We start from the raw sequence: 27,731 nt of genomic DNA, 5'->3' as shown, positions 1-27,731 counted from the left end.
GCCCCCACCCCCCCTGACTCCTCCATTCATCCTAACTCAGCTGCAGCCTGTTTGGCAGCAACCCCCGCCCCCTCAATGGGAGAGGAGGTCTCAGGACCAGTCCCTGCCGTGTGCCCTCAGCCTATCAAGCTGCAGCCCCCTCCCAGTGCGTGGGCTGGGCCCGCTGCTTGCCAGGCCAGTCTCACTCTGCGCGTGGAGAGGCACATTGGCAGCAGGCACCGGTCCTGCCCCAGCGCCGAGCACAGCTCCCCACTGATTCCCCGCCATGCAGCGACCCACCATGCTCCTGCTCTGCCTGGCTCTCCTGGCCCACCAGCAGGCAGATGTGAACGCCCGGCTACCCCAGGACTTTCCCCTGAAACACTCGTACCAGCCGCAAGAGAAACAACTGGTGAGTTCCTGTCTCCGGCCTGGCGTGGGCATGGCCCCCAGTGTCTCCCACGGACCAGGGCATTCACCCAAACCTGGCTGCCTGTGTCTTTGCAGACACGCGCCTCCTGGTGCCACCCTGGGCTCTCTCACGGCCCCGAAGGCTGAGAGAGTCTGGAGAAGGGCAGGGCACCCCGATGCACACCCGGGAGGACAAGACTCTTAGAGGCCAGGAGGAGACCCAATGGGGGGGCAGCGTCACCCCATCACTACGGGGTTCTTGCTTTTTCCTCTGAAGCAGCTGGTGCTGGCCAGTGTCACAGCCGGGCGGCCGAGCTTGGCAGCCAGTCCCTGTGCTCCCATGTGAAAAGCTGGGTGGGACCGGCTGCTGCAAAGGAGAACAGAGGGGAGAGGGACTGGGCAGTCAGTTCTCTGCCCCCCAAATGGCTGTGTCAGTTTCACGAGAGGGTAAAGCTGGGAGCCCTGAATCAGAGCTCCCGGCAATGCCCAGATCAGGCAGAGGGAGGGGGCAGGGTAACTAGCTGTCACACCCGCTCCTTTAGCAAAGCAGCAATTTCCAGCAGGCCAGCTCCCCCCAGCCGGCCCTGGGGGCAGGGCTTTGCACTCACCTTCCTCCTTCTTGTCCCACGCGGCACCCAGCTGGAGGAGCTGCAGGACGTGCTGGAGAAACTGCAGAGCAAGAGGATTTCCACCTGGGAGAAGAAATATAACCAAGTCCCCAAGGTACCATCCGGGCCTGCCCCGGCCTGTTCTGATTCCATGGCTAAAGGATCCATGTGGGTAACGAACGCCCCAGCTGGGCAAGCCCAGTGCCCAGCAGTTCTGCGCTTCCATTTCTCTGCCTGCCCAGCGGAGCTTGCTGCTCGTTCCTCTTCCAGGTGCAGGCCCGGGGCAGCTCCCTGGCTGGTGGGCCCCTGTGCGGCCCTGCTGTGCTCCCTGGGGACCGGTCAGTGACCAGCCACACTCCAGGCCAAGGGTTTGTTTTAGCAGTCTAGGCACAGGGTGGGTGCAGTGGGGGCCCTCCCCCTGCCACAGCTGAGCCAGACAGGAGCATTTTGGAGCCATTAGAGTGATGGGGAAAGGTCACGTCTTTGCCTTCCCCCTCATTCCAAAGCTGCTGCCCCCCTTGATTTCCACGGGCATACTGGGGCACACCGGGCCCAGTGTCCTGTCGCTGGCGGGCCGGTGCCAGGTGCTTCACAGGGAAGGACCAGAACAGGCGATTCTCGAGTGATCCGTCCCATCGTCCAGTCCCAGCTTCTGGCAGTCGGAGGTTTAGGGACGCCCAGAGCATGGGGCTGCGTCCCTGGCCGTCTTGGCAAACAGCCATTGATGGACCTGCCCCCCTGAATTCTCCTTTGATCCCAGTGATACTTTGGGGCTTCACAACACCCCTGGTGACGAGCGCCCCAGGCGCTGTTGGGTGGAGAAGAAGCCTCCTTAGGTTTGTTCTAAGGCTGCTGCCGAGTCATCTCGCTGGGTGACGCTGGGTCCGTGTTACGTGAAGGGGTAAACGACACTTCCCGTGCCACTTTCCCCCTACACCAGCCCTGAGTCACAGCCCTCTGTCCTCGCCCCCGAGTCGGCTCTTTTCCAACCTGAACAGCCCCAGGCTTTATACTCTCTCCTCCTGTGGAAGCTGTTCCACTCTCTGCTCATTTTCCTTGCCCTTCTCTGCACCTTCGCATGGCAACGTGAGACCCGTGGCCAGAACCTGCAGCACCCACTGTGCCCGCCAGCCTGAGGTGCCTCCTTCCGCGAGGGGGCTGCCTCTCCCAGCAGCGTGGGCTGATGCTCGCCCGGGAGCTGCTGTTCTTGGCGCAGCTGGAAGGGCTTGGCTCTGAGCTCATGCTGCCCTCAAACAGCTGACGCCCCTGCTCTCCTCCCCTGGCTTCAGTGACCCAGCCATGCCCGGTGCTGGGCGAGGCCTCTGGGGATGGGCTGGGCTCAGCAGCAAGGGTGCCCCTCTCTGCTCCAGGGAGGTGGGATTCCTCTTAACACAGAGGGCCCAGCTCCCAGGGCAGCCCCCGGCACCTCAGCCTTATGCCACCAGCGCCGCAGCCTTACCCCCGGCCGCACTGAGGGGGCTGATGCGGTATGGGCACAGATCCGGCTGGGGCAGCAGCGGGACCCAGAGCCTGTTGCTTCTGGCAATTAACCAGAGGTGCCAACGCTGGGATCGGGCCCAGCCCCCACTTGGGCAGCCAGTGCCCAGCCTTTGCTCCCCCAGCGAGCTGCAGGCCCGCATACAGCCCCTGCCCCTCAGGGGGGATCGTACTGACCCCCCGAGACCCTGCTGCCCAGAGGGGTTTCAGGGGCCCGGCTGTAACCACAGGGTCGAAAGGCACCTGCCGGGGGGAGCCTTGTTTCCAAGTGCTGCCCGCTGGCACAGCCCCGCCCTTCAGCTGTGCCTCCCTTGTCCCCACAGTGCTCCATGGGCCAGGCGTGCGCGGTGAAGAAGGGGGCCCGCATCGGCAGGCTGTGCGACTGCCCCCGCGGAGCCACCTGCAACTCCTTCCTCCTCAAGTGCTTGTAGCCGCTGCCCGCGGGGGACCCCAGCCGCAGATCACCTTCCCACGCCGCCGTGTGTCGTGCTGCACATGCCTCCGCTCCGCCTGGGCGGGGAGCCAGGCCGGCCGTGGCCACGCTGCTCAGCAGAGCCCGGAGGAAGGGGGTGGTGAGAGACCGTGGCATGGCCAGCGTCTGCCCCAGGAGGCTGCCGCAGGGCTGGGGTCTCCTGCGGTCTCCAGGGCAGCCCCAGGTGCCGGCCACACCCCCACCCCCACCTTGGCAGCAGAGCAGACTGCAGCTGCCCTTTGGACTACGGAGACGTGGCCACAGCCCCCCCGGCATCACTCAGCCCTGCTGCACTCCGGCCTGCAGAGCCACCCCCCTCCCGGCCACCATGGCCCAGCCTCCAAATCCCCTCCAGCACCGAGAGGGGGACACTTCGGAACATGGGCTCCTGTGATCAGACTCCTAAATCCAGCTGTGAGCAGCCTGCACCCAGCGCAGCTGAACCAGCTCTATGCCCAGGGCCCCAACCCTGCCAAGACCTAGGCCCGTGTGCACCCTTATCCAACTGCTCCAGGGGGCTACTACTTGCCCCGGTCCCTAAAGCACTTGGCAGGGCTGAAGCCCCACGAGGGATTCAGGTGCCTGACCCCAGCCTCCTGCTCCTCCAGCCCCCCACTTCCCAGGGGCGCTGCTCGGCCGCTTGCACGTCACCCATGAGATGATGAAACCAGGGCCACGGGTTTTGTCTTCTTTCAGTTGCTGCCTGCAGCCCCCTAGCACACCCCGCTGCCCGCCTGGCTCCCCCACCGCTTGCCCCCTTAGCCAGAGGCCTCAACCTTACAGCCAAACCAAACCATTGCATTGAGTTTTTTTAATGACATTCCTGGTTCCATTCAGTTTTGTAAAAGCCTTTTGAAGAAAATAAACCCTGACTGTTCGAGCTAAGCCAAGGGTGGCTACCTGCAGCTTCTTTCTAGCAGGCAGGCGACACCTCCCCAGCGAGCTGGACCTCAGCGTGACTAGATTCGAGGGAAAGCGGAAGGGAGGATTTGAGCCAGCCTGCTGCCTGCTTTTGGGAACTGCCAGGCCTGGGTGCGGGTCTGCCCCAGAGATCCCATGGCAGCAGTGGGTCCCAGGGCACCGGCTCTGGAGCCTGGCGTTGCTGGGGAGAGGAACCAGCCTGGCACCAAGGGTCAGTCACCTCAGACCGACAGAGCAACTGAACAGGGCTCGGCCCCGGGGCAGCACTGCAGGGACCGGAACAGGAGGGAGCCGTGAGCTGTAACTCTCCCCTCATGGGGAGCAGCAGGAGCCCTGCAGGGCTGGCCGGGCACCTCCCTGGGCCAGTCACCCAGTGAGCGACACTAACTGCACCGGGGGGGCTCCTGCTGTTGCTCCGTCAGGGGGTCCTGGCCCAGCCCCAGCGATGGTTGCGGGGTGCTCTGCTGGGGGGAGATTGGAGAGTGCTGTGCAGCAGTGCACTGGGCTGCTCTCCACCAGGAGTGGGGAGCAGCTGGGCGCGTGGGAGGCCAGGCCCACCCGGAGCAGTGACACGGAACATCCCTCAGCTCACGGGCAGCCCCAGGAGGCAAGCCTGCCTCCCAACTCCCAATTAGCACTGCAGCTGCCTGCTCATCGGCACCCACACCCTCCCTGCCGATGTTTGGGGCGCCCCAGGGAGGGTTTGGCCCCCTGCACCTTCCATGCACCAGGACGCTTCCCGGCCTGTAACGCTGGAGACGGGCCAGCTCATGGGAGGGGATGTTTAAATGGCTCTCCAGACCGCAGCCCAGGCTGGGGCAGGGACAAGCAGGCTGCTGGGAAGCTGCTAAACATCCACTCATTCGTCTCGTCGGTCCCCATGCAGGGCTGCCCACACCCTGCTGTTAGCCCAGGCAGCCCAGAGAACACGGCTGGGAGCTTTCACCCCCCTCGCCCTTCACAAGGACTGAGCTGCAGCTGCGAGCAGGCGACGCTCAGCACTTTAATAAATGCTACTCTAATCTAGGGCGTTTAGGAGGAGCTGGCCCCAGCCTGCGCTGGAGGGAACCCACCTGCAGGGGGCATGGTTCCCTGGCCTTTGAAGGGGGTAATTAGTGACAGTTGTGCTGTGGGCTCCCTGGCACGCTCAGATCATTGTCCGCAGGGGGCATCCAGCAGGATGGGACAGGAACATGGACCACTGGTCTTCTGGCATCAATCTGAGCTAACGCCCAGTACCAGCACCAGAGACATCTCCTCCATCCCCTCCCCATCCAGCCCCTGCCCAGGCTCTGGCTCAGCTGCCAATCGGGGCCCGCACTAGAGCAGCAGGGCGCAGTGTGACAAGACCCTTGGTTCCCAGGAGATGGGCCGGCGGAGTGGGAGGTCAGTGCTGGGACTTACCCCTGGAGCTGGTCATGGATCAAAGCCCTACGTCCATGAGGCATAGGCAGGCCCCCGGGGCAAATCTTTGCCCTGCCTGTTAGCTCCAGGCCCTCAGCTGGGAGAGACACTGGCTTGACCATGACTTGCTGCCATAGAACTGGGGTGATGGGGGCATGAAGGAAGCTGCTAACCTGGGTGTTCCTAGGGGGAAAGGGCGCAATGGTGCCAAGAGGCCTGGCCGAGCTCCTTCTACGCCTGCAGGAAGCGCTGTGCTGGCAGGGGTAATAGCATCAGCCCAACATGGCTCCCAGGGCAGGGGCCAGCCCAGCAATTTCCTACCACAGGGATCCCCACAGCCAGCTGGGGGGAGCAGCTCCCCCATCCCCTGCAGGCGGCTGCGTTACCCAGCTGGAGGAAACCGTGCCCACTTCTCCCCCGATCCTGGCACTCGTTAAAAGCAGAGCCATGGAGCTGGTCTGATCAGCCTGTATGCACTGAGCTTGACAAGCTTCGAGGCCCAGGAGACCAGCCCTGGCATCAGCACGGAGCAGCAGGGAAGTGGGTGCCAGCACCTGGCCTGCTGCTCTGGGGTCATGGGAGGGATGCACACAGGGCAGGGAGAGGGCTGGCAGGACTCCCTGAGCAGACAAGCCAGCTGCCCGGGGCTACGCATCCCCCTGAGGGAATGGAGGAGCTGCTGCCAAGGGCACCCCTCCTTTGCTTGAGGGCTGCTCTGCCCCTCAGCCAGGCAGGGTCATGCTTCACTCCAGCAGTAACGGGACAGCAAGTCCCCCGCGCCCTGCTGGCCGCCCCAGTCTGGGGCCTGTATTAACTAACAGCCCTCCCTCCCACCCTGCACCAGGGTGGACAGCCGGCACTGGCAGGCTCAGAGGCTGCTCCTGCATCCAGGCTCAGGGTTTATTGTCTCAGAACCTGCGAAAGGAGAAGGGCTGGGTGCTGTGTTAATTCCAAGGGATGCAAGGTGGCAGCCCTCGCTGGGCACACACCCCACATCCCACCAGGCGCTGCCAGCCACAAAGCGATTCCTCGTGTGCTCTGATGGCAGGAAAGAAGGAGCCAAGAAGGGATGGGACTCTGGTCCTCTGCATGGCAGGTGAGATGGACAGAGGGGAATCCCCAGTGCCTGGAGACCCAGCCGGCTGCCGAGCCTCCAGGGAGCAAGCAGAGCGGCGTTTGGTGTGGCTCTGAGTTGGCTGAACTGCAGTGCTCTCTGCCAGGACACAGATGATTTCGGTCTCTGATGCCAGTCCCCTTCTCCTACAGCTCCCTGGAGCAGGAAAGGGGATTAGCATCCATGCCCCAGTTCCCCGCAAAGGGCACAGAGGAGGTGGGCAGCACCAGGGCTGCTGGGAGTCAACAGACACTAAATGGACTCGATCTGCTTGCGAACTTTCTCCAGGGCCTTCCTGTCCAGCACCCTCTGGCGGTACATGACCAACAGGGCGAAGGCCACAGCGACACAGATCGTGGCCCCCTCAAACTTCCAGAAGCTTCGCGCTTCTGTCACCACTGAGCGGCAGCTGTAGAGAGAGGAGAGAGTCGACAGGGCTGGGATCCGAGCCAAGGGCAGGAGTGCTGCGCGGCCGGGCAGCAACCGCAGCAGGTCCCAGCACACGCTGCCCTGGGCAGTCCAAGCGGCTTGGGCAGTGGATGCTGGGAGCTGCCCCACTGTATTACAGGGGAGGCTGGCTGCAGCAGACCCCATTATAGCCATGCTAGGTGCAGTCTTGGGGCCCTCCAGCAACACTGCCCTGGCTGCCCTCCCTGAGCTCAGGTGCCCTGGATACAGCATGAAGCAGCCACACCCAGGAGCCCAAGATGCCTTCCTAGGCTCTGTCCCAGCAAGCCCTGGCTGCCCCATGCTGCGCCCGAGACGAACCGCAGGGTCCCGGGGCTTGGCTCACCTCTTGTACTCCTCCTTCTTGGACACAGCGCAGCTAATTTGCTCGATGAAGCCAGTCATGCTGCACTCGGGCATCGTCTTCTGCAATCAAACGAAACCCGTGTTCACACACTCTGTGGGGCGGGATGTGTCATTCCCCCCGCCGGTCCCGAGGGGTCTCTGCTCTGCGGGGCATGACACCTAGTGTCCCCCTCCCCCCCCGACTCTGAACCTTCGCCTGACCCAGGCAGGGTGCATCCCACTCAGCACTCCCCAAGCAAGGGACCAGAGCAGGGTGTAACCACCAGCACTTGTCAGCGAGCCCCCCCGGTCCCCACTACCTGGCTACAGGGCAGTTCATCTCCACACTTACTGCTTGGAAGGTTGTGCACAGGGCACAATCCTGAACAACGACAAAGTCTTCCACTTGCCAGCACGGCGTGGCCACCAGCGGGCTCACTGAGAAAAGAGGGGAGAACGGATTGCCTGGGCAGCTGGACTGGGCTCTGAACCTAGCAGCCAGGCTGCAGATGGAAGGGCAGCAGACTCCCAGGCAGAAGAAAGATTTTACTGTCATCACTAGTCAGGTTTCCACTGAGCCTAACAAGCTCGTGAGTGACACTGACTCTTCCCCAGCTGAGCACGCACCACGGTGCCCCCCCTCAAGAACAGGGTCTTTGACACTTTCTGGCCAACAGCCTCCCCCCCCCGCGATGTCACCAAAGGAGCCCGCGTCACACCAATACTTAGGGTGGGGAGCCAGGAGCTCCAGGCGCTGTCCCCAGCTCGCTGCACAGCACGAGTCACCCACCCCCATTCCCTGCTGGAGGACCATCTCCGTCCCACACAGGAGAATTAGCCGGGTCTGGAGCATGTGTATCCTCGCTGAAATGGGACTCGCTGCTGGGATTCTCAGACCCACAGGGAGGATAAATCCCACCGGGGGCAGCTGAGGATTTGCATTATGGCACCACAGCCTGCAGCTCAGCCCGGGGGGCTCAAGTGCCCAATGCAGGTGGGGGCTTTCGTGCTCCTGCCCTGACCCCGCAGACAGCAGGAGCCCTGCAGGCCAGACGCGCCAGCTCTCCACGAACCGGGCCCCACAACCATGGGCCGCTAGCCACGCCGTGGCGGCTCCACCCCCCAGCACCCACCTGAGCGCTTGGCCTCGCTCGACACCGTTGCCTCTGCCAGCCTGCAAGGAAATCAGAAAGGGGCTGGCCTAGTAAACCGGGGGGCTCCTGGACTGAGCAAGGGGGCGGCTCCGCCCCAGGGCCCTGCCCAGCCAGGGGGCCCAGGGCCGCTCACAGGCTGCCAGAGCCACAGGGGCTTCGCCGCAGCTCCACCCGCTTGCCAGGCTGAACCTGCAACCCCCGCCCTGCACCCGGCGCTCCAGGTGGCCCAGGCCGGGGGGGGGCCGGGCCCTGGGGAGGGCGGCAGGGGGCTCCCTGTGGGGCTGGGCAGGGGGGCGGCGGAGGGTCCCCAGACAGGGCGGGGGGGGACGCTAGGCCCTGGGGAGGGCGGCAGGGGGCTCCCTGTGGGGCTGGGCAGGGGGGCGGCGGAGGGTCCCCAGGCAGGGCGGGGGGGGACGCTAGGCCCTGGGGAGGGCGGCAGGGGGCTCCCTGTCGGGCTGGGCAGGGGGGCGGCGGAGGGTCCCCAGGCAGGGGGGGCAGGACGGGGGGGGCCGGGCCCTGGGGAGGGCCCTGTGGGGCTGGGCAGCGGAGGGTCCCCGGGCAGGGCCCTGGGGAGGGCGGCAGGGGGCTCCCTGTGGGGCTGGGCAGGGGGGCAGCGGAGGGTCCCCGGGCGGGGGGGGCCGGGCCCTGGGGAGGGCGGCAGGGGGCTCCCTGTGGGGCTGGGCAGGGGGGCGGCGGAGGGTCCCCGGGCAGGGGGGTAGGGCGGGGGGGGCTGGGCCCTGGGGAGGGCGGCAGGGGGGCAGCGGAGGGTCCCCAGGCAGGGGGGGCCGGGCCCTGGGGAGGGCGGCAGGGGGCTCCCTGTGGGGCTGGGCAGGGGGGCGGCGGAGGGTCCCCAGACAGGGCGGGGGGGGGCGCTAGGCCCTGGGGAGGGCGGCAGGGGGCTCCCTGTGGGGCTGGGCAGGGGGGCGGCGGAGGGTCCCCAGGCAGGGGGGGCAGGGCGGGGGGGGGCCGGGCCCTGGGGAGGGCGGCAGGGGGCTCCCTGTGGGGCTGGGCAGTGGAGGGTCCCCGGGCAGGGCCCTGGGGAGGGCGGCAGGGGGCTCCCTGTGGGGCTGGGCAGGGGGGCGGCGGAGGGTCCCCAGGCAGGGGGGGGCCGGGCCCTGGGGAGGGCGGCAGGGGGCTCCCTGTGGGGCTGGGCAGGGGGGGCAGCGGAGGGTCCCCAGACAGGGCGGGGGGGGGCGCTAGGCCCTGGGGAGGGCGGCAGGGGGCTCCCTGTGGGGCTGGGCAGGGGGGCGGCGGAGGGTCCCCGGGCAGGGGGGTAGGGCGGGGGGGGCTGGGCCCTGGGGAGGGCGGCAGGGGGCTCCCTGTGGGGTTGGGGAGGGGGGCAGCGGAGGGTCCCCAGGCAGGGGGGGCCGGGCCCTGGGGAGGGCGGCAGGGGGCTCCCTGTGGGGCTGGGAAGGGGGGCGGCGGAGGGTCCCCAGACAGGGCGGGGGGGGCGCTAGGCCCTGGGGAGGGCGGCAGGGGGCTCCCTGTGGGGCTGGGCAGGGGGGCGGCGGAGGGTCCCCAGGCAGGGGGGGCAGGGCGGGGGGGGGGCCGGGCCCTGGGGAGGGCGGCAGGGGGCTCCCTGTGGGGCTGGGCAGTGGAGGGTCCCCGGGCAGGGCCCTGGGGAGGGCGGCAGGGGGCTCCCTGTGGGGCTGGGCAGGGGGGCGGCGGAGGGTCCCCAGGCAGGGGGGGGGGGGCGCTAGGCCCTGGGGAGGGCGGCAGGGGGCTCCCTGTGGGGCTGGGCAGGGGGGCGGCGGAGGGTCCCCAGGCAGGGGGGGCAGGGCGGGGGGGGGCCGGGCCCTGGGGAGGGCAGCAGGGGGCTCCCTGTGGGGCTGGGCAGTGGAGGGTCCCCGGGCAGGGCCCTGGGGAGGGCGGCAGGGGGCTCCCTGTGGGGCTGGGCAGGGGGGCGGCGGAGGGTCCCCAGGCAGGGGGGGACCGGGTCCTGGGGACGGCGGCAGGGGGCTCCCTGTGGGGCTGGGCAGGGGGGCGGCGGAGGGTCCCCAGGCAGGAGGGGACCGGGTCCTGGGGACAGCGGCAGGGGGCTCCCTGTGGGGCTGGGCAGGGGGCGGCGGAGGGTCCCCGGGCAGGGGGCGGCGCGGAGGGTCCCCGGGCAGGGGGCGGCGGAGGGTCCCCGGGCAGGGGGCGGCGGAGGGTCCCCGGGCAGGGGGGGCAGGCCGGGGGGGGCCGGGCCCTGGGGAGGGCGGCAGGGGGCTCCCTGTGGGGCTGGGCAGGGGGCGGCGGAGGGTCCCCGGGCAGGGGGCGGCGGAGGGTCCCCGGGCAGGGGGCGGCGGAGGGTCCCCGGGCAGGGGGGGCAGGCCGGGGGGGGCCGGGCCCTGGGGAGGGCGGCAGGGGGCTCCCTGTGGGGCTGGGCAGGGGGGCGGCGGAGGGTCCCCGGGCAGGGGGGTAGGGCGGGGGGGGCCAGGCCCTGGGGAGGGCGGCAGGTGGCGCCCCACAGGGGGGCAGCGGAGGGTCCCCAGGAAGGGGGGCAGGACGGGGGGGGGCCGGCCCTGGGGAGGGCGGCAGGGGGCTCCCTGTGGGGCTGGGCAGGGGGGCGGCGGAGGGTCCCCAGGCGGGGGGGGCCGGGTCCTGGGGATGGCCCCAGACGGGGGGGGGGGGGGGTGAGGGGTCCCTGGCGGGGGGGGGCCCCGCTCACCTGAGGCCCCAGACCAGGGCGCCGAGCGCGAGCAGGACGCGCGGCCCCATGGCGGGGGGGGTTCCCGGCCTCGCTCTCAGCCGCCTCGCCCCGCCCCCATCTTGGCCTGCGCGGGGCCCTCTGGGAGCGGCGGGAGCTGCCCGCGGGAGGCGGGGCCAAAGTGGCGGCGGCGCGGGGCATGACGGGTAGGGCGCAGGGGGATCCCAGCCCGTGACGGAGCGGCTCGCGGGGGCGGGGCCTCAGCTCCTGGGGCAAGGGGCGGGGCCTGGCTGGGGGCGGGGCCCGGGGCGGGGCCTGGCTGGGGGCGGGGCGGGGCGGGGCCCGGCTGGGGGCGGGGCCCGGGGGCTGGGGTCTCAGCTCTGGGTCTCAGCCCCACGGGCAGAGTCGGGGCGGCTGCGGCCCCCAGGCCGGGCGAGCGGTGCGGGGGGGGCCCCCAGGCCTGGCGCTGCCCCCTGGGTCCCCCTTCCTTCCCCGCAGGGGTCAAGGCCGGGACGGGCTGCCTCCCGCCCCTTCGCAGCCCCATGGCCGGGGGGCGACGCTGCTCCGGGGGCTGCTCCAGGGGCCCCGGGGGCTGCTCCAGGGGCCCCGGGGGGGGAGACGCTGCTCCGGGGGCCCCGGGGGGGGGACGACACGCTGCTCCGCGGGCCCCGGGGGGCGGGAAGATGCTGCTCCGGGGGGCCCTGGGGGGGGGGCGACGCTGCTCCGGGGGCCCCGGGGGGGGGACGACACGCTGCTCCGCGGGCCCCGGGGGGCGGGAAGATGCTGCTCCGGGGTCCACGGGGGGGGGAAGACGCTGCTCCGGGGGCCCGGGGGGGGGGGGGAAGACGCTGCTCCGGGGGGCCCTGGGGGGGGGGCGACGCTGCTCCGGGGGCCCGGGGCCCGGCGGCGAGGGGCCCGGCCCAGGCTGCTCTGTCTAGCCCCCCTGCCGGAGCACTCGCCTCGGGACCCAGGTCCTCGTCCTGCCCTGGTCCCTGCAGGCGGCTCCGGGCCAGGGCCCTTCCCACCTCCGGCTCAGCCCTCGGCGTCTCCTTGGCCCAAGCAAGCCTGCGCTGGGGTTGGGTGACAGCCGCTCCTGTGGGCCTGGCGAGAAGGCGGGCAGGGCTCCTGGGGGGGGCTCCTGGCTTAGGGGGCCGGGAGCGAGGCCAGAGCCCAGGCACTGCAGGCAGCCGGCCCCATGGCAGGGGTCACGTGGCAAACACGAGGCTGTGCAGCTCAAAGGCTTTTCTCGGCCCCCAGCAGACGCTGGTCCAATAAAAGGTCTGAGCTCGCCCAGCCTGGCTCTGGGGATGGCAGCTGCCTTGGTGGGGGCTGGACGGGCCGGCCAGGAGCACGAGACCCAGGACAGGAAACAAAAGGGACCCAGGTGCCCATTTTCACAGGCTCAGCTGTGAGAGGCCCAGGAGGAAAGCAGAATCCGTGTGCGGGGTGTGTGTGAAATTTGCCCTTTAAGGCTCTTCGTGTCGACGATCTCGGGGCTGCTGGCTGGCACACGGGAGGGTCTTTGACACCACAGCAGCCTGCCAACCAGCCTCCGCGCTGCCCATATTCAGTGCTGTCAAAGAAACACCCCGGAGCCGAGAGCGAAGGTACAAGCTGGGGCTTTATGTCGTTAATTAAATAGCGCCGGGCACCCAAGATACACAGGGGGCTCTGCCGGTGCCTGGGAGTGGAGACACTGGGCCCCACGTTGGGCTTGGGGGCCCTGGGTTTTCAGACAGTCATTCCTACACGTGATGGAGCAGCGAGTCCAATTTACAGTGTTTGCCTGGCCCCCGGGGGACCCGCAGGCTGGTTTGGGAGAAGGGATCCTGGCTTGCCAGGGCTTCGAATCAACGCGCCCCTGGGAGCAACAAGCGGCCGAACCCTGCACCGTGGCTGCAGCACGGCCAGGTCTCCCCCACATCACTGCCCTCTCCCCCTTCCTTCCTGTCTGCAGCCCCCCCTCTTCTCCAGCTCCCCCTCTGCTCCCTTCCCCTCCAAATCAGCCTGCAGGTCGCCCCCGCCCTCCGTTCCTCCTCTCTCGGAGCATATGAGCAGTGGGAAGGTTGACTGGCTGTGGGCCTGGCCCCTCGGAGACACCAGCTCCGGAGCTCAGCTCTGCCCAGCCGCCCGGCTCCAGGGCGCTGCCCGGCCCCCGCTGTCACAGAGGAGCAGGAGCGTGGCAGAAAGGAGAGGAGTGGCACAGTGGCTCCGGCGTGGCGCCTGGTGGGGGGCACTATGGGGTGCTCCAGGGGCTTGGCTGCTGCTAGACCATGGCGCATTTACTGCTGCTTCTCTTCGGAGAACTTTTCAAGTCCAGGTGCCCTTTGGGGATTTTACCCTGAAAGAGAGAGTGAACGAGTCACTGTCGGGCACCCCTTGCCCGCTGCTTTGGTGCCGGGCTGGAGGGAGAGCTGGGTCACTCAGTGGGGGCGCTCTCGTCTGAGTCAGGGCGGTCCCCATGCCCAGGGCGGGCACCCTATGAGCAGTATGACTGAGCCAATGCCCCAACGGGGCGCTAGGCGGCACTGTGCTGCTGGGAGTGCCGTCTGGGGTCAGGCTTCGCCACCAGGGGTCATTAAAGATCCCAAATTACTGTCCTGGCCTGTTCCAATGTGGGGAGTTTCCATCCACCTTAGATACCATAGCCCCACCAGCATCCTGGCCTAGCCTGCTGTATAGCACGGCAGTGTGATGCTTAAACAGCCTCTGCGCCCCTCCCCAGAGGTGGCTGCACCTCAGCCCCTGGCGAGGGATCCTGTATAACCAGCCCCCACGCCCCACCCCAGAGGTGGCTGCACCTCAGGCCCAGGCAAGGGATCCCTGTACTGGGACCCTTCAGCGAGGAAGGTGCTGGAGAAAAGCAAGATCATTCACGGGGAAAGGCAGATTCATGCTGCTTTTCTGTCCCCATCTCAGCGCCTCCTGCTGGAAGGGGGCCGAGCTGCGCAGGTCCCCTCTCACTCGGGGGGGCTCCCAAGCCTGCCCAGACCCTGCATGCTCACCAGTTTCTTGGTGGATTTCAGCAGGATGTCCTGGGCCAGGGTGTTGAAGGCCTGAGGGGAGAGAGGAGCCGGTTAGGGGCGTCCCAGCACACCCAGCCGGGAAGGCCACCCAGGGACATGGGTGGGGGCTGAGGGCTGGCTGGGGGAGGGGACACTTAGCAGTGGGAAACAAGCGCCTCTAGGTGAATCTTACCGTCCCCCTCTCCCCGCTTCCATGGGAACACATGGGAAGGACCTGCCTGCCGGGGGACAGAGGTCCCCAGGGTGGGTCTCACAGCCTCATTGGAGCCCCCACCCCATCCACTCCAGGGACAGGGAAGGGATCTGCCCAGGGTCCTCCTACAGCCCAGATACTGGGAGAGACTTCTCCTCCCTCCCCACGGGCACTGCACCACCCACCCCCTAGCAGCACCCCTCGTGGGTTCGCCTGTGGGCTGTTTCTCCCAGGCTGCCCCTAGGCAGTAAGCGCCCAGTGCAGGGGGTTGGTGGCACGACGGGGCAGGGCCCAGGGACCTTGGGGAGCCGCCCCATGGCAGGGAGCAGAGCCTGCCCCGCTTACCTCCTCCACGTTCACACTGGACTTGGCACTGGTCTCAAAGAACCGGATCCCATGTTCCTTCGCGAGCTGCCAGGAGAGAAAGGGGCATTTGAGCCAGGCACCCAAAGCCCGCCCCCTCCCCCCCGACCTCCTTCTTTCTCACTAATGGCCCAGACCCGGCACAGCTGCCTCTCCGTCCTGGGGAGACACGGTCAAGGCCTCAGAGACACCCCAAGATAGGGGGGTGAGATGGGAAGAGCGGGGCCTGGCCCTTGGGACTCTGCTGCATTCAGCGCCTGCTGGGGGCTGCCACCTTGTGCCCAGCTGCCCCCACCCCCAGATCCAGCCATGAATGAGCATCACGCGCAACACCGGCCTGAGCGCGCCCCCCCCGCAGGTACCTTCTCTGCACGCTCCCGCTGCACCTTGCGCTTGGTCTCCATGTCACACTTGTTCCCCAGGAGGAGGCGCTCCACCCCTGCAGAAGCATTCTGGAGGAGAGAGCAGATCTGGGGGAGATGCCTATTTCCCCTGGGCCCCGAGCCCACCATCCATCCCCCGCTCTGAGTCCCCCTTCAGCCATCCTCCAGGTATCCCACCCCTCCCTCACATCTCCAACCGGACCCCAGTCCTGCATTCCCCACGGTCACAGCTCTGCCGGTGCCCCTCACTCCCGACCCACAGCCCCCCACCCCGCTCTGCCAGCGCCCCTCACTCCCAACCCACAGCCCCCCGCCCCCCCCCGGCTCTGCCGGCGCCCCTCACTCCCGACCCGCAGCCCCTGCTAGCCCCCACCCAGCTCTGCCGGCACCCCTCACTCCCGACCCACAGCCCCCCACCCCCACCCAGCTCTGCCAGCACCCCTTACTCCCGACCCGCAGCCCCCCACCCCCACCCAGCTCTGCCGGCGCCCCTCACTCCCAACCCACAGCCCCCCGCCCCCCCCCGGCTCTGCCGGCGCCCCTCACTCCCGACCCGCAGCCCCTGCTAGCCCCCACCCAGCTCTGCTGGCACCCCTCACTCCCGACCCACAGCCCCCCACCCCCACCCAGCTCTGCCAGCACCCCTTACTCCCGACCCGCAGCCCGCCACCCCCACCCAGCTCTGCCGGCGCCCCTCACTCCCGACCCGCAGCCCCCCGCCCCCACCCAGCTCTGCCAGCGCCCCTCATTCCCGACTTGCAGCCCCTGCTAGCCCCCACCCAGCTCTGCCGGCGCCCCTCACTCCCGACCTGCAGCCCCCCGCACCCACCCGGGTCTGCCGGCGCCCCTCACTCCCGACCCGCAGCCCCCCGCCCCCACCCAGCTCTGCCGGCGCCCCTCACTCCCGACCTGCAGCCCCCCACGCCCACCCGGGTCTGCCGGCGCCCCTCACTCCTGACCCGCAGCCCCTGCTAGCCCCCACCCAGCTCTGCCGGTGCCCCTCACTCCCGACCCACAGCCCCCCACCCCGCTCTGCCGGCGCCCCTCACTCCCAACCCACAGCCCCCCGCCTCCCCCCGGCTCTGCCGGCGCCCCTCACTCCCGACCCGCAGCCCCTGCTAGCCCCCACCCAGCTCTGCCGGCACCCCTCACTCCCGACCCACAGCCCCCCACCCCCACCCAGCTCTTCCAGCACCCCTTACTCCCGACCCGCAGCCCCCCACCCCCACCCAGCTCTGCCGGCGCCCCTCACTCCCAACCCACAGCCCCCCGCCCCCCCCGGCTCTGCCGGCGCCCCTCACTCCCGACCCGCAGCCCCTGCTAGCCCCCACCCAGCTCTGCTGGCACCCCTCACTCCCGACCCACAGCCCCCCACCCCCACCCAGCTCTGCCAGCACCCCTTACTCCCGACCCGCAGCCCCCCACCCCCACCCAGCTCTGCCGGCGCCCCTCACTCCCGACCCGCAGCCCCCCATCCCCACCCAGCTCTGCCGGTGCCCCTCACTCCTGATCCGCAGCCCCCCGCCCCCACCCAGCTCTGCCAGTGCCCCTCACTCCCGACCTGCAGCCCCCCACGCCCACCCGGGTCTGCCGGCGCCCCTCACTCCTGACCCGCAGCCCCTGCTAGCCCCCACCCAGCTCTGCCGGCGCCCCTCACTCCCGACCTGCAACCCCTGCTAGCCCAGCCCTGAGCAACTTGTAACCCCACATAACACCTCATCTGGGTGGTGACCAGACCATGGCCCTCGCAAAGTTCCCCTCCCACAAACCTCCAGCCATGACACAGCTGCCCCCGCCCGTCCCTCTCCCCCCACAACCCCCCAGCCATGATACAGCTCCATCCCCAGGTCCCCTCTCTCCCACCTCCTTGATGCTCTTCATCCAGTTCTGGATGTTCTCGAAGGATTTCTCATCTGTGATGTCGTACACGAGGATGATTCCCTGGAAGAGACGCTCACTCAGTGGGGTTGGACCCGGGGCTGGGGTGTCCGGGCCTTAGGCCCCAGCTAGCCTGGCCCTCAGCAGTGTTTGGGTCTCTCCCTGGGCTGGTGCCCAGAAGCCCCCCAATCGTTAATGGAGCAGCTTGGACTGAGCACCCCCACCCCCTATTGCCTGGCAGGGGCCCCTCTCCTGGGCCCCAGCTCCTTGGGACGGCCCACTAGAGCCCCAGCTAGCCCCATTCCCTCCAATGGGACGTGCTGAGATAGAGGCCCTGCCCGCTCCCAGTTGTGCTGTGTGTGGGGGGGAGCATGGGCTCCTCTGAGGCCCCACATTTCCCTCCTTGCTTAGCAGGCGCCTGCTGCCAGGAGAACTGGGTGAAACTCCCCTTCCTGGGGCTCCTGGGCACCATTCCCAGCTTGCCCACGGGGGGGGCCTTGCAGGTCACCACAGAGTGCTCCTGCCCCACTGCCCTGGCCAGGCTGGGCCCAGCGGGGGGAGAGACACCGTACCATGGCTCCTCGGTAATACGCCGTTGTGATGGTTTTAAACCTCTCTTGTCCTGCTGTGTCCCTGCAAGAGAGGAAGGGAAAGAGGGTTAATGGGGTCAGCAGTGTCTCTGACCCCCAGGGCTACCCTGGGATCCACAGGGGTGGGGGGCTGGCGGGGATTCCTGGGGCAACCACCCTGCCCAAGGGGACTCCAGTTCTGTCTCCACGGCTCACCCAGCCCTGGGCCCCCCTGCCCAGGTGGACAATGGGGGCTGGTTGCTGCTCCATGGGACAGAGGCAGACTGGCAACCCACATGCTCCTTCCACACCTGCAGCAGGGCACAGCCACCATCCATGGGGCTGCCAGGGCCTGAACCAGCAGCCCAGTGCGGGCAGGCTCCGGATCTCCTCTTCCCAGCCCCGGAGCCATGCCAGTACCCCCATCCCGCCCCCCAGCCCTGCCCCGGCTCTGCAGGTGCTAGGCAGGGCTCGAGCTGTGGTTCAGCTGGAGGGGGGGCTGGGGGCAGGCGGGAGGGGGCGGCTTTGGTGGGGTCCCACTTACCAGACCTGGAGTTTGATCTTTTTCCCCTCAATTTCCACTGTCCGGATTTTGAAGTCGATCCCTGGAATACAAGACGGATGACGCCATCAGAGCTGCACGGGGGTGTGAGTGTGTGTGCGTGAAGGGGGTCCAGAGGCCCTGGCATGACCCCCACCCTGGGGCCAGGCAGCCAGGCCAACTGCAGAGCTGCTGGATGCAGCGGCGCTGGACTGTGGGGGCGGGAAGGAGACCCCTGGTGTGACTGGACTCACACCTGCCCCCAGCACAGATGGGGGGGGGAAGAGGATGGGCTGAGGGCTGTGCCAGCCTGCGGCTGTATCCCCACTCTCCTGCCCTGCAGTATTCTCCCTTCCCCCAAACACAACCCGGCCCCCCCGGCCCCCCATCTCCAGTCTCCCAGCAACAGCTTGACGCCCCTGGGAGCAAAGTCCAAGGTGGGGGCTCTCCCGCCGCAGTGAATAAACCGGCTGCAGGTGGGTGGGAGCACGGAGCCCTCAGCTTCCCACAGCAGCCGCTCAGGGTCCCTGGGCCACGGCCTCGCACCCACACCCCCCGCCATCCAGCTGTTGTCTGGCTCGCTGCACATGGTGGCAGGGTGGGGGGAAGCCAGACAGATGGAGCCTCTGGAGCATCGTGCAGTCCCCACAGCCTGGCCCTGCCCAGAGCCCCCCTGCCCGCTGTGCCAGGGACACTGCGTGTTGGGCCGGGGGGCTGTGCTCGGGCGTAGGCAGGTTCCTGCCCCGTTTCCCAGGGCGGGCAAAGGAATTATGCAGCCCCAGCCCCACTCTCAGCCTGGCACCAGGGAACTCACATGCAGCATCCCCAGTGCACCCCCACACAGCACCACGGAGCAGGCTACAGACTCGGGAGGGGGGCAGCTCCAAGCAGCCCCCCCAGGGAAGGAGATTTGTGGTCAGTGGGGTTCGGAGTTTCCAATGGGGATTAAAAATTGCAGCCCCCCCACTGCCTCCTCACCCCACTCCAACGCGCCCTAATGACTTCCAGCCCCACTGCCCCACCCCTCTCCAGCCCTGCTCCCAGGCATCACCCCCTGACCCCCCGGCACATGGGAAGCGAGGGGAAGAGGTGCATATGGAGCCGTCTGCCGGGGCACGAAGCTGAGCTGGACCCAGGTAGGGACTGTTCTGCCTGAGCAGCTCTGTGGGGCTGGCAGCAAGAGGGACCCACGGCAGAGGGAGACTCCCCAGAACCACAGCAGGCAGAGATCAGCGTAGTCCCGGCTGCTTCCACGGAGTGACGCTGATCTACACCAGCTAGGGGGTGTCTGGCCCTTGGACCCTAGTAATGGGGGTGTGACGAAGTGGGAATGTTCTTAATGTTTTCTTTGAATACTGTGTGGGTGCTCAGTGCGATGCATTTCGTAAGTCTCTAAGTGGGGGGATAAGAGGGTGTGATTGTTGCCGAGCCCTAGAGGGCCAGTGTGATGGTGTCTGCACAGAGAATGGCCAACACCCTGTCTCCTGATGGCCTGGGCCCCTCCCCTGCAAAGGTGCCCACTGAAGGGTTGGAGAACAAAGAGATCAGGTGGCCTCCTGGCCGAGGAAAGAGACGAAGGGGCTGGAGAGTTTCAGTTTGGAGCTGGCTGGGGAAAGAGAGGGAGGCCCAGACCCGCGGGGTCTGGGCCTCCCTGCCCCCCAAATGGACCTGACTTAGGTGTCTGGTTTCTGTACCTACAAGCTCTGTGTTAGACCATGTTCCTGTCATCTAATAAACCTCTGTTTTACTGGATGGCTGAGAGTCACGTCTGTCTGCGAAGTTGGGGGGCAGGACCCTCTGGCTTCCCCAGTACCCCTCCTGGTCGGACTCGCTAGGGGAAGCGCACGGAGGGGCAGAGCACGCTGAATGCTCCGAGGTCAGACCCAGGAAAGTGGAAGCTGTGTGAGCTTCTTGCCCTGGGGAGAGGAGGCTTCCCCAAAGTCCTGACTGGCTTCATAGGGAGCAGTTCCAGAGCACCGCCTGGTGACTTCGTGAACAGGGGGGTCTGTGGCGCCCTGGCAGCCAGAAACAGACAAACCACAGGGCTCTTGAAGGTTTTGGCTCTGTCCCTGCAACCCCCATGGGAAACACCAGCACCCCCAGCCAGCTGCACCCCTCCCGCCTGCCCCCGGGGGTTTGCAGACCTCGCGGCTCCCGGCCAGGAGGTGGAATCCGATCGGCCCAGAGGCCCGGCTGTAGCTCGGGGTCCCCACCCGCCGACCCAGCCTGCACCACTCGGAGCAGGACACACGTTTGTAACAAGCAGGACGTTTGTAACAAGCAGGACGAGTGGCTGTGAGACCTCGGGGGTGGGAGGAGGCTTCCTGCCAGCAGCTGGGGCACATCCCCACCGACCCACTGGGTGCTCAGGACACGCCTCCTGGGAAAGGGGGCGGCCCAGGGATTCGGGGCAAGATGGATCAAAACCTCTCCCCAGTGGAATTCCCTGCCGGCGCCTGCGTGCAAGTCACAGGGATGTGTCAGGCCGTTTTACGGCTCTATAAACACTGCAGGGCTGGCGGCCTCTCTCGCCCAAGGCTCAGGAAACTGTTTCACCATCTCAGGGGCAACTCCCCTGCTTGGGACGGGAGCTGCCAGCTCCAGAGGGGACCTGCAGCCCCAGCGATGCTGCCCCCAGCACCCATGGCCCCTCGGCTGGGGCCAAAGTCTCTGCCCGAGGATCACTAATGCCCTCACCGGGTAAAAAGGTGGTGGAGTCTGATGGAGGTGCCAGGTATGGTGTCCCCTGGGCTCTGGGCATTGCACACACTCACCCAGCCCTGGGGGGCAGGGGAGCACTCACAGGGACTTGCCCAAGGCAGCCCAGTGGGTCATGTGACAGAGGCACTGCTAGAACCCAGGCGTCCTGCCCTCCTGAGCTTGGGACACGGCTCTAGTCCCCTTGGGAGACTAGTGCAGAGGGGGCCACGGCCGAGGAGCTCACCCTGAGCCTGGGCCTCTGCACGGGGTGACCTGCCCCCCTCCTGTGGGACAGAGCCAGCCTTGCATCCCCAGCCAGCCCTCCTGCCCCCTCCCCGTCTGACCCACGGAGGGGAGGGACGAGCCTTCCATGGCTGGTGCACAAAGCAACCAGACCGACCCCCTGAGTGGAGCCGCCTGTGCCATGGGGCGCAGGGTGGGGGGCAGTGCTGGTGGACACACACAAGTGCTCAGTGGTGCAGAGGGCAGGGCACTAGTGAACAGGATGCCTGCAAGCAGTGTGGGGGGTGGGGGGCAGAGCTCACCAGTGAGTGAACCAGGCCGGGGCCATCCCAGGGGCTCTCAGCTCAGACCAAGCACTGGGTGACGTTAGTACCCAGGGAGGAGGCATGCTGCGTGCCCCCCCCGCCCTCAATGGGCCTCGCCTGCCCACCCCTTGCTGTTCTGCACTCAGAGCTGCCTGGGGCTGGAGAGAGACCAGACAGACGGACAGACAGGGAGTTATCCAGCAGGGTCGGGGGTTCCGGGTTGGCGCTCGACCCGAGGACCGACTGTTCTCCGGGTGCCTCACGATCATCAGTGGCTTTGCGGGGCATGACTCTGCCAGCGCAGAAGAACAGGGCCGTATGGAACAAGACGTCGTCCTGTTTGTCGGGGGGTGGCGCCGGCCCATCGTACACCCCAAACCGCTGCCATGGGGGACCCCGCTGCTCTGTTCAAACTGGGTGGCCGAGGCAGGGCCCGGCTCGCACTCTGTCTCTGCAGCACACCAGAGTCCGAATACCCCCACGCACTGCTACCAGCGCTTACCGGGGCGCATCGCAGAAGGGCGGCACCTCGAGGCCCCTGACCTGGCCCACGGGCAGTGCGGATTTGGAAGGGGCAATTCTTTAACTCCAGGGGAAAGCAGGATTTTAAAGCAGTAAGAAGAAATGGAGTTTGCTGCTACATACACGAGCCAGAAACAGCGACCCCGACCAGAAACCAGGAAGAGCACTGGCTGGGCATGTTCCCTGTGACTGTAGCGGTCTGCAACTGGGCCATATGGGGCTGGCCTGCGTCCGTGCATCTGTCTGCAACTCGGTCATGCGGGGCTGATCTGTGTCCACGTGTCTATCTGTCCCTGGGCTGTCTCTCCCCCAGTTTGGGGCTGCTTGCCAGGGAGACGGGCTCACAGGGTGTAACAACTTCCACTGCCAGCTCCTCAGGGCAGAACCCGTTTGTGCAGGGCCTGGCGCAATTGGGCTCCCACCCCCCAGTCCCGAGACCATCATAATACAGGGGATGGGGAAGTGATGCTGTGGGGGGTGGATTGACATAGGGAGCTGCTAGTTTAGGGGTGGCCTGAAGGCTGGGGGAGGTAGGCACTGGTGAGGTTGGCATGGGGTTCACCCAGGATGGATGGGGGATTCCCAGGGGGGAGGTTCCTGAGGAGGTTTCAAGCAGCACACACCAATGGTATGGCGGGCTTCCCAGGGGGCTGGACTGAAGGGTATCAGGGGACATTCACCAATGGGGGAGATGTAGGTGCTGGTAACGTTAGTGTGCGGGGAGGGGTTTGCAGGGGTTCCCCGGGGGAAGGTTCCCCTTGGGGAGGGGAGGATCCAGGGTTCCCTGGGAAGGGAGTCGGGGGGAGGGGTCCCCAGGCACTCACTGATGGTGGAGATGTAGGTGCTGGTGAAATTGGGGGGGTTTCAGGGGTTTCCCAGGCAGAGGGGTCCCTGGGGGTGCCGGGGGGCAGTCTGGGCGGTGGGCTGGGCACCCACCGATGGTGGAGATGTAGTGCTGGTGAGGTTGGGGGGCTGGAGCGGTTCCCCAGGCAGGGGGGTTCCCCGTGGGGCCCCGGGGGCGGGCACTCACCGATGGTGGAGATGTAGGTGCTGGTGAGTTTGGGGGGCTGGAGGGGTTCCCCAGGCAGGGGGGTTCCCCGTGGGGCCCCGGGGGCGGGCACTCACCGATGGTGGAGATGTAGGTGCTGGTGAGGTTGGGGGGCTGGAGGGGTTCCCCAGGCAGGGGGGTTCCGGGGGCCTGGGGGCGGGCACTCACCGATGGTGGAGATGTAGGTGCTGGTGAGGTTGGGGGGCTGGAGGGGTTCCCCAGGCAGGGGCGTTCCCCGGGGGGCCCCGGGGGCGGGCACTCACCGATGGTGGAGATGTAGGTGCTGGTGAGGTTGGGGGGCTGGAGGGGTTCCCCAGGCAGGGGGGTTCCGGGGGCCTGGGGGCGGGCACTCACCGATGGTGGAGATGTAGGTGCTGGTGAGGTTGGGGGACTGGAGGGGTTCCCCAGGCAGGGGGGTTCCCCGTGGGGCCCCGGGGGCGGGCACTCCCCGATGGTGGAGATGTAGGTGCTGGTGAGGTTTGGGGGCTGCAGGGGTTCCCCAGGCAGGGGGGTTCCCCGGGGGGCCCCGGGGGCGGGCACTCACCGATGGTGGAGATGTAGGTGCTGGTGAGGTTGGGGGGCTGGAGGGGTTCCCCAGGCAGGGGGGTTCCCCGTGGGGCCCCGGGGGCGGGCACTCCCCGATGGTGGAGATGTAGGTGCTGGTGAGGTTGGGGGGCTGGAGGGGTTCCCCAGGCAGGGGGGTTCCCCGTGGGGCCCCGGGGGCGGGCACTCACCGATGGTGGAGATGTAGGTGCTGGTGAGGTTGGGGGGCTGGAGGGGTTCCCCAGGCAGGGGGGTTCCCCGTGGGGCCCCGGGGGCGGGCACTCACCGATGGTGGAGATGTAGGTGCTGGTGAGGTTGGGGGGCTGGAGGGGTTCCCCAGGCAGGGGGGTTCCCCGTGGGGCCCCGGGGGCGGGCACTCCCCGATGGTGGAGATGTAGGTGCTGGTGAGGTTGGGGGGCTGGAGGGGTTCCCCAGGCAGGGGGGTTCCCCGTGGGGCCCCGGGGGCGGGCACTCACCGATGGTGGAGATGTAGGTGCTGGTGAGGTTGGGGGGCTGGAGGGGTTCCCCAGGCAGGGGGGTTTCCCGTGGGGCCCCGGGGGCGGGCACTCACCGATGGTGGAGATGTAGGTGCTGGTGAGGTTGGGGGGCTGGAGGGGTTCCCCAGGCAGGGGGGTTCCCCGTGGGGCCCCGGGGGCGGGCACTCACCGATGGTGGAGATGTAGGTGCTGGTGAGGTTGGGGGGCTGGAGGGGTTCCCCAGGCAGGGGGGTTCCGGGGGCCTGGGGGCGGGCACTCACCGATGGTGGAGATGTAGGTGCTGGTGAGGTTGGGGGACTGGAGGGGTTCCCCAGGCAGGGGGGTTCCCCGTGGGGCCCCGGGGGCGGGCACTCCCCGATGGTGGAGATGTAGGTGCTGGTGAGGTTTGGGGGCTGCAGGGGTTCCCCAGGCAGGGGGGTTCCCCGGGGGGCCCCGGGGGCGGGCACTCACCGATGGTGGAGATGTAGGTGCTGGTGAGGTTGGGGGGCTGGAGGGGTTCCCCAGGCAGGGGGGTTCCCCGTGGGGCCCCGGGGGCGGGCACTCCCCGATGGTGGAGATGTAGGTGCTGGTGAGGTTGGGGGGCTGGAGGGGTTCCCCAGGCAGGGGGGTTCCCCGTGGGGCCCCGGGGGCGGGCACTCCCCGATGGTGGAGATGTAGGTGCTGGTGAGGTTGGGGGGCTGGAGGGGTTCCCCAGGCAGGGGGGTTCCCCGTGGGGCCCCGGGGGCGGGCACTCACCGATGGTGGAGATGTAGGTGCTGGTGAGGTTGGGGGGCTGGAGGGGTTCCCCAGGCAGGGGGGTTCCCCGTGGGGCCCCGGGGGCGGGCACTCCCCGATGGTGGAGATGTAGGTGCTGGTGAGGTTGGGGGGCTGGAGGGGTTCCCCAGGCAGGGGGGTTCCCCGTGGGGCCCCGGGGGCGGGCACTCACCGATGGTGGAGATGTAGGTGCTGGTGAGGTTGGGGGGCTGGAGGGGTTCCCCAGGCAGGGGGGTTTCCCGTGGGGCCCCGGGGGCGGGCACTCACCGATGGTGGAGATGTAGGTGCTGGTGAGGTTGGGGGGCTGGAGGGGTTCCCCAGGCAGGGGGGTTCCCCGTGGGGCCCCGGGGGCGGGCACTCACCGATGGTGGAGATGTAGGTGCTGGTGAGGTTGGGGGGCTGGAGGGGTTCCCCAGGCAGGGGGGTTCTCCGGGGGGCCCCGGGGGCGGGCACTCACCGATGGTGGAGATGTAGGTGCTGGTGAGGTTGGGGGGCTGGAGGGGTTCCCCAGGCAGGGGGGTTCCCTGGGGGGCCCCGGGGGCGGGCACTCACCGATGGTGGAGATGTAGGTGCTGGTGAGGTTGGGGGGCTGCAGGGGTTCCCCAGGCAGGGGGGTTCCCCGGGGGGCCCCGGGGGCGGGCACTCCCCGATGGTGGAGATGTAGGTGCTGGTGAGGTTGGGGGGATGCAGGGGTTCCCCAGGCAGGGGGGTTCCCCGGGGGGCCCCGGGGGCGGGCACTCACCGATGGTGGAGATGTAGGTGCTGGTGAGGTTGGGGGGCTGGAGGGGTTCCCCAGGCAGGGGGGTTCCCCGGGGGGCCCCGGGGGCGGGCACTCCCCGATGGTGGAGATGTAGGTGCTGGTGAGGTTGGGGGGCTGGAGGGGTTCCCCAGGCAGGGGGGTTCCCCGGGGGGCCCCGGGGGCGGGCACTCCCCGATGGTGGAGATGTAGGTGCTGGTGAGGTTGGGGGGCTGGAGGGGTTCCCCAGGCAGGGGGGTTCCCCGGGGGGCCCCGGGGGCGGGCACTCCCCGATGGTGGAGATGTAGGTGCTGGTGAGGTTGGGGGGCTGCAGGGGTTCCCCAGGCAGGGGGGGTTCCCCGGGGGGCCCCGGGGGCGGGCACTCCCCGATGGTGGAGATGTTGGTGCTGGTGAGGTTGGGGGGCTGCAGGGGTTCCCCAGGCAGGGGGGTTCCCCGGGGGGCCCCGGGGGCGGGCACTCACCGATGGTGGAGATGTAGGTGCTGGTGAGGTTGGGGGGCTGGAGGGGTTCCCCAGGCAGGGGGGTTCCCCGGGGGGCCCCGGGGGCGGGCACTCCCCGATGGTGGAGATGTAGGTGCTGGTGAGGTTGGGGGGCTGGAGGGGTTCCCCAGGCAGGGGGGTTCCCCGGGGGACCCCGGGGGCGGGCACTCACCGATGGTGGAGATGTAGGTGCTGGTGAGGTTGGGGGGCTGGAGGGGTTCCCCAGGCAGGGGGGTTCCCCGGGGGGCCCCGGGGGCGGGCACTCACCGATGGTGGAGATGTAGGTGCTGGTGAAGTTGTCCTCGGCGAAGCGGATGATCAGGCAGGTTTTGCCCACCCCGCTGTCCCCGATCAGCAGCAGTTTGAAGAGGTGATCGTAGGACTTGGCCATGGCCCGGCCGGGCCGCTCGGCTCCTGGGCAAAACTTTCCTGCAGCCGGGAAGCGCCAAGGGGCGGTGCCGGCTCCGCCTCCGCCTGCGCCCGGCGGGTGGGGGAAGCCCGGAGCCCTCCTCCCGCCGGGCCCGGGAGAACCGGCTCTTGCGCGGGGAGCCCGGCTGGGGAAGCACCCTGGGCAGGGAGGGGTTAACCAGCAACGGGGGGCAACGGCCTCCAATTGGTCTGCAGAAGCCCCCAGCTGGGCTGGCAGGGGCTGCGGGTCGGGAGTGAGGGTCACCGGCAGACCTGGGGGCGGGGGGAGCCCAGGGCTGGGCTAGTGGGGGCTGCGGGTCAGGAGTGAGGGGTAGCGGCTGAGCTGGGTGGGGGGAGCCCAGGGCTGGGCTAGTGGGGGCTGCGGGTCAGGAGTGAGGGGCAGCAGCTGAGCTGGGTGGGGGGAGCCCAAGGCTGGGCTGGCAGGGGCTGCGGGTCAGGAGTGAGGGGCAGCAGCTGAGCTGGGTGTGGGGAGCCCAGGGCTGGGCTGGCAGGGGCTGCCGGTCGGGAGTGAGGGCACCGGCAGAGCTGGGGGCGGGGGGAGCCCAGGGCTGGGCTAGCAGGGGCTGCGGGTCAGGAGTGAGGGGTAGCGGCTGAGCGGGGTGTGGGGAGCCCAGGGCTGGGCTGGCAGGGGCTGCCGGTCGGGAGTGAGGGCCACCGACAGAGCTGGGGGCGGGCAGGGCTGGGCTAGCAGGAGGCTGTGGGTCAGGAGTGAGGGGCAACGGCAGAGCTGGGGGGGCAGGGCAGGGCTGGGCTGGGCTGGCAGGGGCTGTGTGTTGGGAGTGAGGGGCACCAGCAGAGCTGGGGGGGGGGTAGGGCTGGGCTAGCAGGGGGCTGTGGGTCAGGAGTGAGGGGCGCCAGCAGAGCTGGCGGGGCGGGGGCAGACCCCAGGGCTGGGATATGCTTGAGCTGAGCTGGGTTTCTTTGGAATTCCTTCTAAACAAAGTGAGGCGAGGGGCAGGTTTTCACCATAATTTACTGAAGCTGTTTTGTCTAAACGCAGCCAACTCTTAGTCGGGTGGGTCCCACGGCGGGGGAGGGTCAGTCCTACCCTCTTCCTCCTCACACACCGGATGCTTTTCTCCTTTACTTCCTCTTGCCCTTGGGCTGGGAGCCCCTGAAGCAGAACAATACTGATAGGGTCCAGTTCCTTTCCCCACCCTGCTCTGCCGTGGGAAAGCAGAAGCCCTTAAATCACAGCGGGTCCGGACTCAGGACTGGGATGCGGCATCAGCAGGTCTCTGTGTTTGTGTGGAGCCCGGGACTGGATGAGCAGCAGGGACAGGCTGTGGGTGGAGATTGAGGGGCCTCTCAGAGCTGTGTTGACCTGTGGGGAGCCCAAGCCTGAAGTAGCAGAGGGGCTGCGGGACTGAGGGACACTGGCAGAGCTGAGTGGGGACTCAGGGCTAGGATAGCAGGTGGCTTCAGGTCAGGAGTGAGGGGCACCCGCTGAGCTGACGGGGGACCCAGGCAGGGATAGCAGGAACTGCGCATCAGGACTGAGGGGCACTGGCAGAGCTGTGG

The 27,731-nt window shown here is 68.2% G+C and overlaps 3 protein-coding genes across 3 annotated transcripts; 1 reads left to right on the top strand and 2 right to left on the bottom strand.

Annotated features, from left to right (window-relative positions):
• The first annotated feature begins 265 nt into the window (after positions 1–265).
• Positions 266–2,926, top strand: LOC144279945 (cocaine- and amphetamine-regulated transcript protein-like). The gene is made up of 3 exons (XM_077841650.1): positions 266–391; positions 1,030–1,113; positions 2,819–2,926. Exons 1-3 carry the CDS (start codon positions 266–268, stop codon positions 2,924–2,926), a joined length of 318 nt encoding a protein of 105 aa, XP_077697776.1.
• Positions 2,927–6,173: 3,247 nt separating this feature from the next.
• Positions 6,174–11,150, bottom strand: JTB (jumping translocation breakpoint). The gene is made up of 5 exons (XM_077841242.1): positions 11,003–11,150; positions 8,332–8,372; positions 7,551–7,636; positions 7,200–7,279; positions 6,174–6,815 (listed from the first exon to the last, which is right to left on the bottom strand). The coding sequence occupies exons 1-5, from the start codon at positions 11,050–11,052 to the stop codon at positions 6,659–6,661; spliced, it is 414 nt and encodes a 137-aa protein (XP_077697368.1). The 5' UTR covers positions 11,053–11,150; the 3' UTR covers positions 6,174–6,658.
• Positions 11,151–12,984: 1,834 nt separating this feature from the next.
• Positions 12,985–26,212, bottom strand: RAB13 (RAB13, member RAS oncogene family). Its single transcript, XM_077841075.1, has 8 exons — positions 26,049–26,212; positions 17,938–17,998; positions 17,397–17,457; positions 16,810–16,887; positions 14,926–15,015; positions 14,546–14,611; positions 13,987–14,037; positions 12,985–13,322 (listed from the first exon to the last, which is right to left on the bottom strand). The coding sequence occupies exons 1-8, from the start codon at positions 26,170–26,172 to the stop codon at positions 13,248–13,250; spliced, it is 606 nt and encodes a 201-aa protein (XP_077697201.1). The 5' UTR covers positions 26,173–26,212; the 3' UTR covers positions 12,985–13,247.
• Between the last annotated feature and the right edge of the window lie 1,519 nt (positions 26,213–27,731).

The sequence above is a fragment of the Eretmochelys imbricata genome, chromosome 24 (assembly GCF_965152235.1).
Source record: "Eretmochelys imbricata isolate rEreImb1 chromosome 24, rEreImb1.hap1, whole genome shotgun sequence".
NCBI classification, from domain to species: domain Eukaryota; kingdom Metazoa; phylum Chordata; order Testudines; family Cheloniidae; genus Eretmochelys; species Eretmochelys imbricata.
This window is presented reverse-complemented; position numbering and strand designations above follow the sequence as displayed.